Raw genomic sequence first — 18,562 nt, forward strand, 5'->3', positions numbered from 1 at the left:
TTTGGGGTACAATTAGCAGTTGAGATAGATCAGGCAGGTTATTTGCGAATCTTTCTTTGGTGGCTGGAACAATAGTTCTGCCCAGACGGTAACGCTGAGCCATATAGTTAATATCAGTTATACGCACCATGCACGATACAAGGAAATGGTCTGTAATATCATCACTTTTGAGGTACCAATATTTATAGCAGTAAAGATCGATTCCATGCGATATAATTAAATCTAGTGTATGATTAAAATGATGAGTGGGCCCGGTGACATTTTGCTTGACTCCAAAGGAGTTTATTAGGTCAGTAACCGCAAGTCCTAATGTATCATTTGCATTATCAACGTGACTATTAAAATCTCCCATGATTAGCGCCTTATCAACTGTAACTAGAAGGTCTGAGAGGAAATCTGCAAATTCTTTTAGGAATTCTGTATACGGCCCTGGTGGTCTATACACAGTAGCCAGAGCAAGAGATACATTAGATTTCTTTTGCATGTCTGACAGAGTAACATTTAGCAGAAGTATTTCAAAAGAGGTTAAACCAGTATCCTGTTTTCTGGGGTAACATTGGAGAATATCACTATATATTGTTGCAACACCTCCACCACGACCAGTCTGACGGGGCTCATGCTTATAACAGTAGTTTGGTGGAGTAGACTCATTTAGACCAAAATAATCATTTGGTTTTAGCCAGGTTTCAGTCAAGCAGAGTAAATCCAAAACTATTATCTGTGATCATTTCATTTACAATAACTGCTTTTGGGTGCGAGTGATCTAATATTTATGAGCCCAAACTTTAAAAAATTGTTTTTGTTCATTTACTTTACATTTTTCTGGTTTAATTACGATAAGATTTTTTCTAGATCCTACATTATATTTATATTTTGACCTCACTATTTGGGGAACAGACACAGTCTTAATAGGTTTTACAGCGCAAGTACCTTTAGCATTTAAGCGGTTAGAACAAAACTCATCATAATGGTTATTTGAGAATTGTCTTACTAGTCACATGGAGCGAAGTGTCCTGGAGATGTTGTCAGAGAGAAGCTCCGCTCCATCTTGCATGTTGTATGATGAATCAAATCCAAAGAAAAAATAAAGAGAAAAACCACTGGACCTTCGTCAGGAAGATTGCATATTTAATATGAACATCTGTCCATGATAAAGGTTATTGAACCAAAATATAAGACAGGCACGACTTTTGTTTTATTTGTTTTAATGACTATATTAATGCTGTGCTTTAAAATCATGCGAGTTTAAATATAGGCATTATAGTTCAACATTTGGATTCTCTATACAAATAAGGATAACATATACAGACAAACTTTGCCTTGGTCAACAAGGCTTTATGTAACATTCAAAACACACAGTCCAGGCAGTATATTACATCCTTTTCTTTCAGGGCCATTCAAATGACTCTCCATTTGCATTCAAGATCCTGCTCCTGTCCAACCGATTCTGGCTTAAACTGGAACTATTAGTTCTCCTCGTGGCACTTCACATATTAAAAACTTTAAATCTAGAACAAAGAGGTTTCAGAAACAAAAATCGAAACCAAAAAAACCTTGATTCTAGAAATCTCCTTTTAGAATAATATTGTCAACATGAAAATCACATTTGACTGAATCCAGTTTCAAAGATTAGGGAAGTTAAATGGGTTGCACTCTACACATTTCATATTGATTTACGCAGAGAGGCTAAGCGTATGTCCTTTGCGTGTAAGGAAGTAGCGTTTGGTTCCGACAGTCCTGGACATGAGCACGAACAGATACGGATCCAGAGCGCTATGCAAGCAACACAGACACACAGCCACACTGAAGTAGATGTAAAGACTCTCTGTAAAGCCGATAGAAAGCATGACATAATGCACGAAATGAAGGCAGCTGCTCGGCCGAAGCACAAAACAAAGATAATGAAGTTAAACGTGCTAGCTCTGATATAAAGAGCCCAGTCTTGGTGTGAACGGTTCAGGTGCCAGATGATAGAAGTGTAACATGTCACTGTCACCACTAGAGGCAGGAAAAACCTACACAGGTCAAGCCTAAGTTATAATAGATAAGCCATTGGTAGTTACTTAAGCCAGCAGGGAGAACGTCGTGGCATGTGATTATTCCGAGATCTGTGATGCGGTAGCTTTGTTTCCACTAGGAATTCCGGCAGAAGGGCGATGATAAATACGATCCAGACGGTTAAACAACCCCATGTGGTCATTGAGCGCTTCGGCAAGCTCTTATAAAGGAAAGGATGAACCACAGCTAGGTAGCGTTTGATGCTAATGCATGCTAGTGTGAAAGCAGAGCAGTAAAGGTTTCCGTAAAAACAGGCGGTTGTGATACGACAAGCGGTTTCGCCGAATATCCAATGGTTTCCGCTGAGATGATAGTGCACCTTCAGCAGCAGGCTGAACAACAGCAGCAAGTCGGACGCTGCCAAGCTACAGTACAAAATAGCCGAAGAAATGGCCCGCACTTTGGTTCCAATGGAAACCAAGATGGCGATATTGCCGGGAATGCCGACAACGACGGCTATGATGTAGACGGCTGGGATGAACCTATTGCTCAGAGGTCCTTGGAGGTAGTTTGCCGTGTTGTTGCTTCGTAACTTGACTTCAACATCAACGGCGGATGGGTGGATGTTTGTTTGTGGGTCTGTTGTTTCGTTTGGAGGAGGAGGTACAAATGATTGGGGATGGCGTTCTCCTTGAAAGGTCCTCGGGCTGGCGATGACAGTGCTGTTTCGTTTGCTCTTCCCATCGCTCTTTCCTGCAAGTGGACATAGAGGAAAGTTAGACATAGGTTTATATATACAATACAATACAATACTGTTTATTTATAGCACATTTAATAAAACCAAAGTCGACCAACGTGCTTGACAGAATATGCAAAACAAAACAAGTCAAAAAGTTTAACAACAATAAAGCGCAAACTATAAAACACACACTGTAAAATTGATGAGGTTCACTAAAATAAAGAATCACTGCACAGCAAAAATTAAAGCTGTTTAAAATAAAAATTAAATGTCAAGGAGAAGAAATATTTTTTATTTTTAGTTGCAGTTATAATAAAATTAATAAAATTGTCTTGATAACTTTGAAAGTTGAGCTGTGGGTTTCTAGTTCCCAGCATGCTTTATAGGACTGGATAAATATTGTAATTGAGTGTTATTTAGTTGTTTTGTATACATTGTATATGATCCATCTCAAACTATTTTAAATCATATTTAAACTATGTGTATAAATATATTCACATGTATTAACTATTATTTAAGTGAACTGCATAACATTTTTGAAAAAAATAAAAAATCTTTTCATCTTAAATATGTTCATATACTTTTAAAGAGACCTTCTGTTGTGATTAATACTACTTAAAATTGGAATATTTAATATTAACTCATTAATATAATATTCACAAAATATAAACAATAAATATGTTTTTACTGTTTTTACTTTTGCTGTTTTACTGTAGTTGATCAAATCTGTTTGATTATAGATTATTTCAGAGGAATAGTCTTTAAAAGTGTTTCTTTATAAATTATAAATAAAGAAAAGAAAAAAAGATCCTATTCACGATAGTTGATAAATGTATTTATTTATTTTTAATAAGACCTGCTGTTGTGTCTTATTGCCTACCGCTTAAAATTGTCAACAGAATATTAATATTTATAAAATAACAAAACTATCAAATGTTTTACTGACGCTGATCAAATCTGAAATTATTTCACTGAGAAACAAGTAATGAATAAAAAAAATAGGCCTAAACTTCCACTCAATTTAATTCATTTATAAATCAGCTTAATTATTTTCGCAAAATGCTTCTTCCCGATATAATTCTGTATTTGTTATGGTGTTGAATTGTCAGTTTCTCTTGATGGTAGGCTAACAACAGGAAATTTGCTATACAGAGGAATGAACTGTTTGAAATTAAACAAATTTAAACACATTTAACATATTAATTCGCTTACCTTTAGCCTGGTTCGCGTTTAGAATAATTAAAGTTATCAAAACGACAAGAACAATTTTCCCCATGACTGAGAAACACGTCCAGTAGGGTCAGTTCAAAACGACAAGTCTCCACACGGTTTATCTGTGACTGGAATCCAAAATAAAGGGCGTAAAGACGCAAGAGCCGACTGTCTCTCACTCTCTCTCTCACTCTCTCTCTCTCTCACTCCCTCTCTCTCGAGAATAGCGGGAACGTTCCAAACAGATGACATCATCATCGCCCCCTCTTTTGAACCCCTTTCAGCCCTTGACATCATAATTACTTCTTTTCTTGATCGTCCAATACTTTATCCGCCTAAATTCTTAAAGGTGACATTCATAGTTTTTATTTATTTATTGCTCACTTGGTGGCCAAATAATACTTGGAAATGAAGGGGAAAAAAGTAAGAACTGTTGGTCCATCAGTAATTTCTGTTCGTTTTAAAACAAATATCTTGTTGTAAGTTTAACCATTCTCTGAAGGAAAGTAAATGCCTGTAGGTGAGAGATAAAACACTTTTAATCTGCCACCATCTGGACGTCTGTGTTTCACTTCCCATCCAACCCGCAGTGCGTTCTCTTTATTTGTTGGTTGCAGTCTGCAAGAGTTCTCTATGACACAGTATCAGATCAAATATGAATAATAAAACATGAGACATGATTTCCTGTTTATACAAATGATGAACTCGTACCTATGTAATTTAAGTAGGCCAGTCTAGCAAAACATGCATTCTTAAACACCCACACATATCCGCGCGCACACACACTCACACTCACACACACACACACACACACACACACACACACTTTTGATTTGATTACAGCCATAAAACCTTTTTACAGATTTTACATTGTGCTACTTTGTGCTAGAGTAAAACATATTTTTATACACATAATATTGCACCAAAATAGCTTGACGTTATCTACAAAAGAGATGGGATGCATTTTCTGCTCTCTTTTAAAGGAACAGTTCACCCAAAAGTTTGCTCATTATAGGACCAATGGATCCTCTGCAGTGAATGGGTGCCGTCAGAATAAGAGTTGATAAACAGTTGATAAAAACAGCTGATAAAAACTTTACAATAATCCACATGAATACGGTCCATTAATTGACATCCCGTGAAGTAAAAAGCTACATGTTTATAAGAAACTAACCATCATAAAAACATTTTAACTCTAAACCATCGACTCGGGATAAAATATGAGTCTATAACCCATAATAACACTTCATCTTAAAGAAGTCCACTGTTGTCCTCTCAAAATACACCCATATATTTGCCAAGAACTGTTTTCACTTGTAAACAATACTTAATTTGTGTATTTCTCTCCTGATTCAGACAAATGTCTTTTTCACTGTAAAAAAGTGATTATGTGTTTTATTCTGAAGTAACGGTTTGATGTAAAAAATTATGTTGATGGATTTTTTTTCTTACAAACATGCAGCTTTTCTTTTTACAAGACATTAACTGATGGACTGGAGTGGTGTGGTTTACTTGTAGATTTTTGTGACGTTTTTATCATCTGTTTTTATCAACTGTGTTTATCAGCTCTCATTCTGACGGCACCCATTCAGTAGGGGATCCACTGGTGACGAGCAAGTGATGTAATGCTACATTTCTCCAAATCTGATGAAGAAACAAACTCATCTACATTTTGGATTGCCGGAGGGTAAATTTTCAACTATTTGTAATTTTTGAGTGAAATATTCCTTTATAAGTTGATAAGATGATACATCGTTATGTTAATGCATGATTTTAGGATTGTTTTTTGTCCCCAAACAGCTAGAAACAGTTTTTTTTATCTCTCTCCAAAAAGCATATGCATAACTATGGGTGACTTCAGATCTTGTTTTTAAAACTGCTCGGTTTCTAGCAAAGTGATTTTTATTCAGTAAAGGTGAAAGGTGTCATTGTGTCCTGCATATGAGGACACAACAAATGACTAACACACATCTCCTGCTGCGAGCGAGCTGCGTGAAATTCATGCAAACAACTATTAAACATCAACATGCAAAAACCAACTAAACACCCTGCTGTTCAGAGTAAACATCTTGATAGAAAGCCTACTGATCTGGTGCGTCAGTTACCCTCTCGAACTGTGAGACTGGAGCACAGATGTCTTCTTTACAAACAGAGCACATCAGAAACAGTGGAAAATTTGTGCCTGGGGGCGATTTCCCAAAAATACGTACATTTTTATGGGAAAAGTACGTGGTGTTCAGAAGTGACACTAACACAAGAGGACTCCTGGAGGGTCACAGAGTGTGTTTACACAAGCATGAACTGGTATTTAAACAGATATTGCACACACAACACGAACAGACATGCATAGAGATGATGCATTTAACAGGACGGTGCCTAAATTCCTTACAGTATGTGAACATTTCTGAAGTTTGGGATTCTCAAACTTACTGAGAGGATTCACAGAGTTCTCTCCTTTAGCCTAGAAACAATTGACATCTTGTCTTAAATCATATTGCTAATGTAATTTCTTAATAATATTTTATATGATCATGTAAGTATATTAATAATGTTTCATTTTATGTAATACAACTAATAGACTCAACCCCATGTAATTTCAAATCTGTATTTATCTATTTATGCTGCGGAACAAAAAAAAGGAGATTTAAGAAATTATTATTATTATTTTCATACAACTGATATCAGTGGCAACCAAAAGAGTTTTGATTATGCTGTCATACATTCTTCAGAATCTTTTCTTTTGTGTTCTACAAAAGAAAGAAAGTCATACAAGTTTAAAATGACATGAAGAAAACTCATGACAGATTTTTTTAATTTTTGTGTGTGAATTATTCCTTTAAGAAATGTTTTACAACGTAATTTTGGTCAAATTATACAAATATACGAGTGATTTTTAAGCAAGTCACTTAAATGCAGTGCTTAAAAAGTGCAACTGGCAGGTGAGCACTCACAATGAGCTAGTTTAAGACTTTTAATACTTAATTTTATAGTTAATGACTGTCTAAACCAGGAGAAAAATCCCAGTAAAGCGCAGGCGCAGCCCTCAGAAGTCTAGAGAGCGTCACTCTGGATACAGAAACAATCAAAACCCAAACAAATCTGAGCTGCATCACTAACCAGCAGCTATGCTTCTGTTGAACATGTGTGGTTCGTTATTACATTTCTGAAATGGCGATTTCTCATGAACAAGGAAACATGTGGCGCCATCCCTCAGCAGACTTCAGCGTGTCCAAAATTAGGTATTATTCCAGACACAAAGGAGAGGTACGAGCTGATATTTTGTCTGCAGGCTTCTTAATTTTCCTTCTATGTGTATTAAAATAATGCTTATATTTTTAATTGTCTATTTTGTATAATGTATAATGGATTAGGTGGATGTTGTGTTGTCGTCTGTGCGTGTCTCAGGTGAACTGCTGCGCGTTCTCACCTGACTGTCACGTTCTGCTCACGTGCTGTGATGACGCCAGACTGTACCTGTGGAGCGCCACCAGTGCAAAACACCTGGCCACATTCAGCGGACACTCAGGTATCGTTAAGTGACTGGTAAATATATTGTGTTGTGTATCAATACTGTGGTAAATATATCGCAGTCGTAATAATTAACGTGGATAGCTGTGCATCTGCGTTTGCTGCGTGTTGCCAAGTCCGTGATTTTTCCACCGAATTGGGCTTCTTTAACACTTATGGCGCGCTGGTGACCCTATGTGATATTTATCCCAGGAATGCCATTGGGCTCGTTTTGTATTGCAATTGGGTGGGTTTTGTTGTGAATGGTAAAAAAAAAAAAAAGAAAAAAAAGAAAGTCGACTGCAAAAACTTGCTACCTAACTCACAAAATATATCAATATATTACTCACACAGTAGTATCTTAATGGAAATAGGATGCATAAACATGAAATATGGAGAATTGGAAAGTATGAAGATTATCAAATGCACAGTGCAAGAATTTTCTGTTCTGTTGCTGCTAAATGACATCAGACCTAAATGATTAAAGTCACAAATTGGGACTAAACACCTAAAAAAAAAAAAAAATCAGGAAAACTTGGTTGTTTATTGGTACATTAATACTTTCCTCATATAGTGCATGTTATCACAAAAATGTGTTTCATGAATTGATGAAATTAAAAAATAAATAAATAAGCCTATCTTGATAAAATATTTACTGGAGTAATTTTTTTTTTTTTTTTTACATGCCTTTGATGTATAAATATCAAAGTAAGTGTAAGCCTATCATAGTGAAGGAGTATCATTTTATTAGCAGAGCTCAATAACAGGGAAAAGACTAAATCCAGAACCAAGACGAAGCAATCCAGAACACAACAAACAGATTCATAGAGCACAGAATCCAGAAAAACTGATTAAAAACAAAAGACTACAATACAACACTTACAAAAGAGCAAAAATATACACAAGCATTAACGGGTCCATCCAGCGGTGCAATGTGGGTATGAAGTGTAGAATTGAATTTATTGTACGTGGGCACAAAGTTCAAGATTTTCTGTTTAATTATTTGTTTTGAAATAAACATGCAGGTCCTGTGAAATCCTGTGTTTTCTCTTCGGATGGTCAGCTGTTTGCGAGTGCGTCTCACGACCGTACGGTCAGAATCTGGAGCCGCTCCAGCACTGAATGCACACACATACTGACAGGTACTCTCAAATACTGATAAACTCCAATACTGATCTATCACAGGATTCACAGCTTCAGCAGCAACATCTCATCAGCATCAACCTTTGTTCTGTTTCATAATCACCATCGTTTCAGTCAAACTTTTCTTCGTTTAACATGTTACTGCTTGCCAGCTCACAGCGGGAGTGTGGAGACGGTGAGCTTCAGTCCGGACGGTCAGAGGCTGGTTTCGGGTGGATGGGACAACAGAGTACTCATCTGGAGGGTTCAGGTGACAAACACACACGTCACTTTACAGATCAGGAACTAATGTTTGAAACAAACACTTCCCTTTTCAAAAAAAGACTTCTGCAGAGAATAACGTAAATGGGGGACATTTGCATTCAACCAAACCAAACAAAACAAACACTTCCCTTTCAGAACAATGTTTCGAGAGGAAATAAATCTAGATTTTGAGCCATTTTTAGTGTGAGAAAAATATTAAGCATGATATTATAAAGAAAATGTTGTTTATAAAATGTAATAATTTTAAATATTTATATAATTTTAAATGTTTATATTTGGACATATTACTTTGTTAATATATTAAACTTTGTCTAATAAATATTATTTTCATTATTATGTTAATTTTTTATTATGTATATATTTATTATACTTAGTAATTATTATATTTTATATTATTATATATTTCATATATTATACTTCATATGATAAAATATTTAATATCTACTCTTTTATATATTATTTTTATTAGTTTATATATATATATATATATATATATATATATATATATATATATATATATATATATATATATATATATATATATATATATTTATATGTGTGTGTGTGTGTGTAATGTTCTTATTTATTTTCAAAATATATTTTGTTGCTTTTAAAGCCGGTACAAATTAAAATATTATCTGAAAAACGATTTTATAAATGTATATATGTATAAATAATATGAATAACATGATGGGTTTTAAAAATATAAAATTATAATAAAAAATATACAAGCAACACATACATATATAATAACTGATTAATTATTTCTGAGTAGAAAAAATAATAATGTTTAAATATTTTTGAGCATATTATTTAATATCTAGCACATTTTGACAGCTTTAAAAAATACATTGAAAAAATCCCATAGCATCCTCTTGCAACCCCATCGAGGTTTAGAATCAAGGAATCATTCATATCCATAACACAAAAAATAGTTTTGAGGATACTGATGAACTTTAATACTTATAGTTAAGTTTTTTCTTCATATCAGTAACCTTAATAATGAACTGAAGACATAAATGGTGTAGTGTTTCTGTAGTACCAGGTGCAGCTCATCAGTAATGTGTGTGTGGTGTTGTTTGATGTCTCAGAGCGGTGAGATGCTGGAGGATCTGCGGGGTCACACTGCAGCTGTCCAGAGCAGTGCCTTCTCATCAGACTCACAGAGTGTGGTATGAATCATCTTGTTTTGATCCGTTCAGCATGAGCTGCTTCACCTCCTCTCTCTGTCGTTCAGGCCACGGGCTCCTGGGATCGGACCGTGAGAGTCTGGAAACTTCTTGAGGAAAAAGAGGCTGTGACATTACAGGGGCACCTGGGAAACGTGGCCTGTCTCTGTTTCTCTGTCCGTGGGACGCTGGTGAGCTCACAAAGCTGATTTCTTATCGAGAGTGAGAAAAAAAAAGATGTTTCTCCTGAAAGAATCTCTTCTGCTCACAGAGGTTGTATTTTAAATCAAAGAACATTATTCATCCCAGGGGGAAATTGCTTTCCATGTTGCAATTGTTCTCAAAAGAAAGAAATAATAAATAAATAATAAGAAAGATAAAAATGAATAAATATATACCCATCAATAAATTAAAAATGAATAGAGACATACAAATAATAATAAAAGACTATACCTATAAAAACGGTAGTTTAAATCAAATGTAAAAATTAATTAGGTGCAATAGAATGCGTCAGTAAAATCTTGTGTATAATTAATCCAATGTGATCATGATAATTCATTACAGTAGTTTTATAGTGTATGTATAGCACACTAATCTAGTATTGATAAATAAGCAATGATAATAATAAATTGTATTGCACGTGAAAATCCCTTCTTGCACATAAATTGAAATTTCCATTGCACAAGAAAAATTACACATGCATTACTCATAAATGTCCCAGCACTTATAGAAAGGAGTTATGCAGCCTTATAGACACATGTATAAAATATTATTACAATTTAAAATAAGCATTATTCAAATAGATGTTATTTTTTTTACCATAATAATATTTCAATATTTGACTGTTGGTGAGCAAGAGAGACTTAAAAATCATTAAAAAATAAATAAAAAATAAACTTTTGAATGCTAGTATATTTCTGAATGTGTCCTGCGTGTTTCAGGCCTCAGGCTCATGGGACGGCACAGTGCGTGTTTGGTCACCGATGCATCACGCGTGTCTGTTTGTGTTGGGAGGTTGTGAGCGTGTTTGGGTCAGGAGTCTAGCTTTCTCCAGAGACGGACTGGTTTTAGCATCCATCGCTGAAGGCGACATGGTAAAACACACTCACTTATTCACACAGTATGTGTGGCAATGCTCGATATTGATTGGTTTGTTTATCAGGTGAGGATCTGGGATGTGACCTCTGGAGTCTGTCTGAAGAGGCTGCAGGTGACTGAGAGCCTTTGACTAGTAACATATTTGGTCACTTCACAAGCTTCATGGCATGTGTGCATGTGTTTTAGGGTCACAAGGACTCGGCATACGGCTGTGTGTTCACTCCTGACGGGAAGCTTCTCACCAGCGGTTCTGAGCAGCTGGATGTTGAAGAGGAGAGAAGTGAGAGTTTAAACACAGAACAGAACAGGACAGTAAAGAGTGACCACGAGGACGGCCAGGACATCGTGACCAACGGTGAATGAAAGCAGCTGTGGAAATGCATCCTGTTTTACTCAGATAATCAGCGATTATAAACTCACAGACAGACATCAATGGCTGCAGTGAGGTCTTCTGCACGTCTGAATCAACATGTTTATGAGATGAGCATCACAATGTCATAACTTTCAGTTTGGGTGCATAAGGATTGAATCGTTTTGTGATTGTTGGCAGTTTGTATGCATTTTTATTTTTTGTACTGTTTAGGAGGTAATCACCTTGTTTTTCACCTTGCAAAATTAAGCTGTTATCTGTCAATATGTGATATTTCTGATCAATTATTTAATATTTTACTATAAACTAGTGTTTATGGTAATAAATGTAAATTATAAATAGCAGTTTGCAACATCAAGCAGCAAAACAGACTATTTTGATACTGCATTAGTAACTGGAAGTGGATGACAATGGAAGGATTTTAATGATACTATGATACAATATTACATTATATAAACATTTTCATGTATTAACCATAAAGGCTGTGTGAAAACAGGTTATCAAATTTAATTGTAATTTTTATATTGTACTTTGTATTATACCATTGTTTTATAAGATTTTTTCACATCATTGTTATAAAGTGAGAGGTAAACTATATTTAAAATGACTTAACATCTGGAAAGTATTTTACATTTGTATTAAAAACACAATGTATAAACCCTTAAAAAATATAAGACCGATTTGATTTGAATAAAATTTTGGCTCTTTTAGAGTATCTAAAGTTAACCCTTTTTCCGTCATGCCAAGCATTTTACAAACCTGTTTTTTCCCCACAATCAAAATAACGTCAACATAATTAGGATTGCTAAACTTAAGTATTTTTAAGATTATCTGCACATACATCTTATTAAAATTAACTCCAGTCTGTATGAGTGCCATAGATTTATAACCATAGACAACCCTTGAAAAGGTTAACTAAAATGTAGTTTTCGATTTTTTTTTTTAAGTGTTCTTACATGTTTTAGTTTCACTCTTGGTTAAATAACTCAAACATTTTTAAAGCTGTAATGCAGAGACTTCCAGGGGGAAAAAGCATCACGTTCCAACTGATGTCAAAAACAAGTTCCACATGCAATCATCACCTCAATCATATTTCCCAAGAAACCTTATTCCTGCTTCAGAGACACACAGACTCAGGCGTCTTAATTCCACGGTGAGGTGTTTATTTTTTCAGTGATAAACAACAGTACAGCCTTTCAAGCCTTGACCGCGAACTTGCGGATGCCGTAGAGGCGGGACTTCCTCTGCATCTTCTTGGTCATCAGGTTCTGCTCGTGTTTTGTCAGCTGACGACGGATGGCACGAGTCTTCCTGGGCCTCAGGTCCAAAGGCTTGTACTTCTTCCCCTGAACATGAAGAGAGCAGGACTGTTAGAAACTACAAGATGGACATTACAAGCAGTCAACAAATCTAAATCTAGAAAACCACTTACACTTATGATATAATATATTACTTATTTCTATATATATATATATATATATATATATATATATATTTTATTTTTATTTTTATTGTTACACGTTTAAATCTGTTTTTATATTTGCATTTAAAAAAATTGTAACACTACTTTGCATTAAGCTTGGCACTTCATTTCAGAAATCTAGTTAGCGTTTCTAATACGGCTGAGGAAGTGACGGAAACCTCTCTCTGCTGATTTGTGGAATCAATCTCACTTTCTTCCTCTTTTGGAACATCATAGAAATGCTATTGTGGATTTATTTTTCTTTTGGACCAAATGGGAACATAATTAGTTGTAGTTTCCATTCATACGAGTGCTTCTGAGAAACACAGAGATATCACAAGAGTGGATTTAGAAATGGGATCAAAGAACCAAACAGTAAAAATAAATGGCAAGGTAATATAATGGAAAGTATAGCGTTTAAATGTACATAAAATGTGTGTATATAAGACTAGGTGTAAAAAAGATCTGGTTCTCTAGTAACCTGTCTTTTTGAATTAGACTACAGCTGAAGTTCATTAAATGATAGGATATAAATGATCTGTCGGCTGCTCACAGCAGATGAGCATCATTTAAAGACTCTGCCATGAACCGTCATGTTTCTTTAGCAAGAGAATATTCACACTAGCTCCACTTCAGCAGGAGGAGTGCTGGGTGATCGTCTTGCTGGAGTCTAAACAGACGCTCTGTAGTTCGGCTCTCATAACAAATCAGGTCATCTGAACACTGGAATGACTGATGGCCATTACAGCTTCCACATTAAAATCAAACTCTTCTAAATGTATCTGCTGTCAAGATAAACTGAACGGGTTTAAGTTATCATTAAATTTGATCTCATCTAAAAAATGTAAAGACTTCAAGGTGTTTCCTGCATTGAAAGAGCATTTTAGCATGTGTGCATTTAGGTGATCAGTGGCATTAAACTGACCTTGTAAAACTTCCTCAGATTCTCCTTCTGTGTCTGGTTGATAACTGTGAGGACTCTGGCGATGGACTTGCGGACAACGCGGCTGAAAGAGAGGAAACAATCATTAGAATGATGCTTTCCACTTAATTCTTCATCATCTTCAATTAATCCCAGAACAACATTTTTGACCGAAACGCGAAAGAATTGCGGCCACAAACAATTTCAAAACATGTTTCCAATGAAAGGAACAGACACACACAGGGTTCTGCAGATTTTATGTAAGATACACTGAAAACTACTTTCCTCTCAACCACTAGAACATAGAAACATATGGAAATTAACTTGTAGAGAGGTGAATTAAGACTTTAAGTCCTTTTTACGACCTGCAGAATGTGTGTGATGTGTATACTGAACGTCCTTGGATCAGACTACACTAAAGAAACAAAATACACACGTGTTCCCATCACACTAAAGCTGACATTGAAACATAGAAGGGCCCCAGATCATTATTCCTCCTAAACAGCACACGTCTCCAATAATCTGGATCTTCTGTAAACTGGTAAAGGGTGCGTCTCAATCAGCTCCTGTGCTCGTGAATCAGTATATCATGTACACGAATCTGCTCACTGGTTTGGTCCCTGGCTCACTGCACATTGGGACAGTGATTACTCAATGTAGAATGCCACAGTTGGTAATCAACAACAAGCAGGACCAATCTAAATTTTTCTCTTTAAACATCATTCTGCTACATTTAATTACATTTTTTTTATAAATGTTTACTAGATGTGATCATTACCTTTCTAGCAATGTGTTTTTGCTGAAATACTAAAAACCAGACATGTGTTTAAAGGGTTAGTTCATCCAAAATGAAAATGATGTCATTAATAACTCACCCTCATGTGGTTCCAAACCCGTGAGACCTCCGTTCATCTTCGAAACACAGTTTAAGATATTTTAGATTTAGTCCGATAACTCTCAGTCCCTCCATTGAAACGGTGTTACATGTTTCACTGTGAAACATGTCCAAAAAGGTAAGAAAATCATCAAAGTAGTCCATGTGACATCAGAGGGTCAGTTAGAATTTGCTGAAGCATTGAAAATACATTTTGGTCCAAAAATAACAAAAAATTATGACTTTAGCACTCAGACTTCAGCATTGTCTTCTCTTCCGGGTCACAACACTACTGACAAGTTTTCTGGAGCGCTCAATAACAAAGATAACACATCAGCAGCATCGTGAATGCACTCACAACAGACCCGGAAGAGAAGACAATGCTGAATAAAGTCATAATGTTTGGACCAAAATGTATTTTCAATGCTTCAAAAAATTCTAACCGACCCTCTGATGTCACATGGACTACTTTGAAGATGTTTTTTTATTACCTTTCTGGACATGGAGACTATACCGTACATAGATTTTCAATGGAGGGGAGAGCTCTTGGACTAAATCTAAAATATCTTAAACCGTGTTCCGAAAATAAATGGAGGTCTTACTGGTTTGGAACGACATGAGGGTGAGTAATTAATGACATCATTTTCATTTTTGGATGAACTAACCCTGTAAATCATCAATCACATATCCGGATATTACATAATTTCTGATATGGAGCATAGTGAGCACAAATGCTCCCTAGTTTTTGCAGTGCATTGTGGGATTTTTCAGGGAGCAGACTCTCCAGTGCAATGAAAGGACTCCCCTCATCAGTGTCCTGACTACTGAGCTCGTGAGCTTATCGAGACACAGCCGACTCCATCACTCACATCTTGGAGAGTTTGGATGCAGCTCCTCCCGTAACCTTGGCAACGCGCAGCTGGGAGAGCTCCACCTTCAGATCCTCCAGCTGTTTCAGCAGCTCCTCCTTTTTCTTCCCGCGCAGGTCTCTGGCCTTGATCTTTGCCTACAAAACACACATCACTCATTAGCATTTGAATCACATCAAACCATTTGTGTATTAAAGATAATTACTGAGAGACTACTGGAACGATGCACAGCTATCGAAAACTTACAAAAACATAGTTAAGTTTGGTTTACTTCAGAATCAGTTGTCTACAGCTAGCAGTGGTTTCTGATGTTTTGGAAACGCATGTCTGTCAAACTCGTTCAGTCTAGACATATAACTTCCACTTCTATTCGACAGCTGTTGACTACTGCAAGCCACAATATCCAAACCAACTCCATAATATTAACTTTATGTATCCATAACCACAATTACAGCTGTCCGCTACGCTAACAGGCTAAAGTGCACTACTGGGACTTCATCTACCGATGCATCGCGTCTTCACTCAAATTTCACTTTAATCCATGATTATAAATATTCAAATACCGTGCTCAAACTCTCGCCCCCAAGTTGAGGTGTAGTTTAAACTCTCTCTCGGTATCGTCTAACACGTATAACGCACAGGATTGATTCAGATTGTTCGGTTTCAGTAAAATCCTCACCATTTCTCTCGATGGCTGCCACAAGAAAGGAAGTCGCAGAGGTCACGTGGTAAAATCTACCGGGTCACGGAGGAAACTAGGGTAGGGAATATTAACTAATAAACCATTATGTTTATTAGACAATTGTACCTGTTAAAATAGGCTTACGTTTTCGTAAAAATAAATAAAGAAAAACACAGTAAAAAAATACTTTTAGTATATTATTCGGTCGATGGATTTGATTGACAGCTCATGGCTCCGCCCAATCTCCCGGAAGACTTCGTCAACCATCATGGCGCTCGCGAGAAGTGTCTACAATCTGCTCTTCAGAAGAACATCAACTTTCGCTATAACCATCATGGTGGGAGCTGTGGTCTTCGAGAGGGTGTTTGATCAGGCTGGAGAAGCGATGTTTGACAACATTAATCGAGGGGTAAGATATCTTTCGACTGATTTCGGTAGATTTCCTCATGACCCACCGATAGACTGACCTTGATCAGCCTACTTGATAACAATAACTAAATATTTATAGGGATGAAAGTATAGGATGTATATATATGGTTATATAAATATATGTATGTTGTCTTTATAATATAAACAGTTTAATGCCATTACACTGTAATGCTAATTTATTTTTTATCTGGAGTGTCTGTACAATCAGATGTGCCATGCATGTAGTAATGCAATGTGTTTTGCTCACCCTGTGTGCTGTCATTCAGTTGAGTATTTTCTTTTTGTAGAAACTCTGGAAACACATAAAACACAATTATGAACAGAAGGATGAAGAATAATGATGATCTTGTGGAGCGTCCTGTTTCCTGATGTGACCTAGTTGGACAATCCACTGCTTTTACAGTGTGCTACAGCCGCTGTGTTTCATCTTCCAGCCGGATTGTCCTGGGGACATAGACAGAGACTCTTTAAATGTGATGTGTCCGCTTGTCATTGTGCTTTATACCACATTCTTCACCATTTATAAATGTGTTGCTAACATAATTCTGTCTGAATAAACCCAACGACCCAGAATCGTTGAAATACGGTGGTTCTTTTGTGTGCAATGCAAGAAGAAATTTCAGGCGATGTTTTTTTTTTTTTCAAGGTTTAAAACAGAGTACAATTTTAAAATGAATTAATTGAAGTCTTGCATTGATGGAACTGCTATGTATTCTCTTCAAGATCTCAGACCGAAATTTCTGCCTCCATTTCCCAGGCTACCCTAAGATAATCAGAAGATTTAGTAACCTGTGTAGAGAACAGGGAAACTAATTGGGAAACCATATGCACAGAATCTGGGGCTTGTCGCACTCGATTACAGAAACAATGCTCTTCTTTCTGAATCCTATAGTCAGAAAAAGTCTGATGAGCATAATGTCGAATTTGCAAATAACGAAAAACACTAGAATAAGTAAGATGATATTTACTAAGAAGATGGTCAAAGGAGAAAAAGTGACCATCTTTGTACAAAGTCATTAAATGTGGAAAGATCCTTATTATTCCACGCTTGAAATGCTCTATCATTCAAATGGGAGACTGAAAAAAGGGCAGCGTGCCACCAAGGAATGTCCTTAAAGAGCTATGCACTACAACATTTTTTTGTGATATTCTTTAAAGGAACACAAATTGGCTAAAGCAGGGAGAGAACTTTCGTTTACAGAATGAGATTCCATAAGAATCCAGAGTATGTGCCGCATTCTGATCAGAACAAGGAAAGCCATCATTCCAAAACATCAAATCCATAACTTTTCCTGCCCAAAAATAAAGTTGTAAAACTGCCATTGCCAATCCACTCAGCTCTTTCAATTTTTTCTAAACAAGCCTTAGAGATGCGATGTGCCTTATAGCCCCAAATAAAATGATAGAATCTAGGTTTCTAAAGAAAGATTTTGTCAGATAGATTGGTAAATTCTGAAACAAAAATAAAGACCTTCAAAGGGCAAACATTTTTCTAGCATTAACATGGCCAATTAGAATCAATGGCAAGATCCTATATTTTTCAATGGTAGATTTTAGGCTCTTTATTGCAGCCATAAAATTAAGCTTAAATATGTATTTTGGATCTGTGGGAATAACCAAACCTAAAATAAGTAAAATGACCATGAACAATTTTAAAAGGGATGGACAAAAGCCTTTCTGAAGAAATTAACAATGTTCGGACCATAAACCGTCAAGTTCAAAAGGGATAAAATTTCAGGTGATGTTTGATTTTTAGTTATTTCCCGTAAACCACCGCATATGAGTGAAAATATTTTACTTCTAGTGTTTCTGCTAAAATCACGC

The 18,562-nt window shown here is 36.0% G+C and overlaps 3 protein-coding genes and 2 pseudogenes across 5 annotated transcripts; 2 read left to right on the forward strand and 3 right to left on the reverse strand.

Moving 5' to 3' along the window:
• LOC113063699 (unconventional myosin-Va-like) overlaps positions 1-1,397 on the reverse strand; it is an 8,392-nt pseudogene extending 6,995 nt beyond the window's left edge.
• Positions 1,189-4,628, reverse strand: LOC113064395 (proteinase-activated receptor 3-like; annotated as a pseudogene).
• A 1,653-nt stretch (positions 4,629-6,281) lies between these two features.
• On the forward strand, positions 6,282-12,849 carry LOC113064397 (WD repeat-containing protein 38-like). Of its 3 annotated transcripts, none has more exons than XM_026235194.1 (10): positions 6,282-6,339; positions 7,140-7,213; positions 7,355-7,475; positions 8,482-8,598; positions 8,752-8,849; positions 9,955-10,035; positions 10,101-10,223; positions 10,974-11,126; positions 11,195-11,242; positions 11,317-12,849. In XM_026235194.1, the coding sequence occupies exons 2-10, from the start codon at positions 7,145-7,147 to the stop codon at positions 11,491-11,493; spliced, it is 987 nt and encodes a 328-aa protein (XP_026090979.1). In that variant the 5' UTR covers positions 6,282-6,339; positions 7,140-7,144; the 3' UTR covers positions 11,494-12,849. The 3 variants fall into 3 exon arrangements, with proteins under 3 accessions (XP_026090979.1, XP_026090981.1, XP_026090978.1); XM_026235196.1 differs by lacking the exon at positions 6,282-6,339 and adding an exon at positions 6,373-6,482; XM_026235193.1 differs by lacking the exon at positions 6,282-6,339 and having other exon boundaries at positions 6,759-7,213.
• LOC113064400 (60S ribosomal protein L35-like) lies at positions 12,643-16,398 on the reverse strand. Its single transcript, XM_026235199.1, has 4 exons — positions 16,307-16,398; positions 15,628-15,764; positions 13,888-13,969; positions 12,643-12,846 (listed from the first exon to the last, which is right to left on the reverse strand). Exons 1-4 carry the CDS (start codon positions 16,307-16,309, stop codon positions 12,697-12,699), a joined length of 372 nt encoding a protein of 123 aa, XP_026090984.1. The 5' UTR covers positions 16,310-16,398; the 3' UTR covers positions 12,643-12,696.
• A 143-nt stretch (positions 16,399-16,541) lies between these two features.
• Positions 16,542-17,324, forward strand: LOC113064401 (cytochrome b-c1 complex subunit 9-like). Its single transcript, XM_026235200.1, has 2 exons — positions 16,542-16,718; positions 17,026-17,324. Exons 1-2 carry the CDS (start codon positions 16,578-16,580, stop codon positions 17,074-17,076), a joined length of 192 nt encoding a protein of 63 aa, XP_026090985.1. The 5' UTR covers positions 16,542-16,577; the 3' UTR covers positions 17,077-17,324.
• The last annotated feature ends 1,238 nt before the right edge of the window (positions 17,325-18,562 follow it).

Source organism: Carassius auratus, chromosome 46 (genome assembly GCF_003368295.1).
Source record: "Carassius auratus strain Wakin chromosome 46, ASM336829v1, whole genome shotgun sequence".
Classification (NCBI taxonomy): domain Eukaryota; kingdom Metazoa; phylum Chordata; class Actinopteri; order Cypriniformes; family Cyprinidae; genus Carassius; species Carassius auratus.

Excerpts from the sequence above, each read along its gene's own strand:
- LOC113064400 (XM_026235199.1), bottom strand. Across the intron at positions 13,970-15,627 it reads GCATCCAAACTCTCCAAGAT|CCGCGTTGTCCGCAAGTCCA; the intron begins GTGAGTGATGGA and ends CCTCTCTTTCAG. Across the intron at positions 12,847-13,887 it reads ATCTGAGGAAGTTTTACAAG|GGGAAGAAGTACAAGCCTTT; the intron begins GTCAGTTTAATG and ends CTTCATGTTCAG.
- LOC113064397 (XM_026235193.1), top strand. The coding sequence starts at position 7,118 with ATGGCGATTTCTCATGAACAAGGAAACATGTGGCGCCATCCCTCAGCA. Across the intron at positions 8,599-8,751 it reads ATGCACACACATACTGACAG|CTCACAGCGGGAGTGTGGAG; the intron begins GTACTCTCAAAT and ends ACTGCTTGCCAG. Across the intron at positions 11,127-11,194 it reads CCATCGCTGAAGGCGACATG|GTGAGGATCTGGGATGTGAC; the intron begins GTAAAACACACT and ends TTTGTTTATCAG.
- LOC113064401 (XM_026235200.1), top strand. The coding sequence starts at position 16,578 with ATGGCGCTCGCGAGAAGTGTCTACAATCTGCTCTTCAGAAGAACATCA. Across the intron at positions 16,719-17,025 it reads TTGACAACATTAATCGAGGG|AAACTCTGGAAACACATAAA; the intron begins GTAAGATATCTT and ends TTCTTTTTGTAG.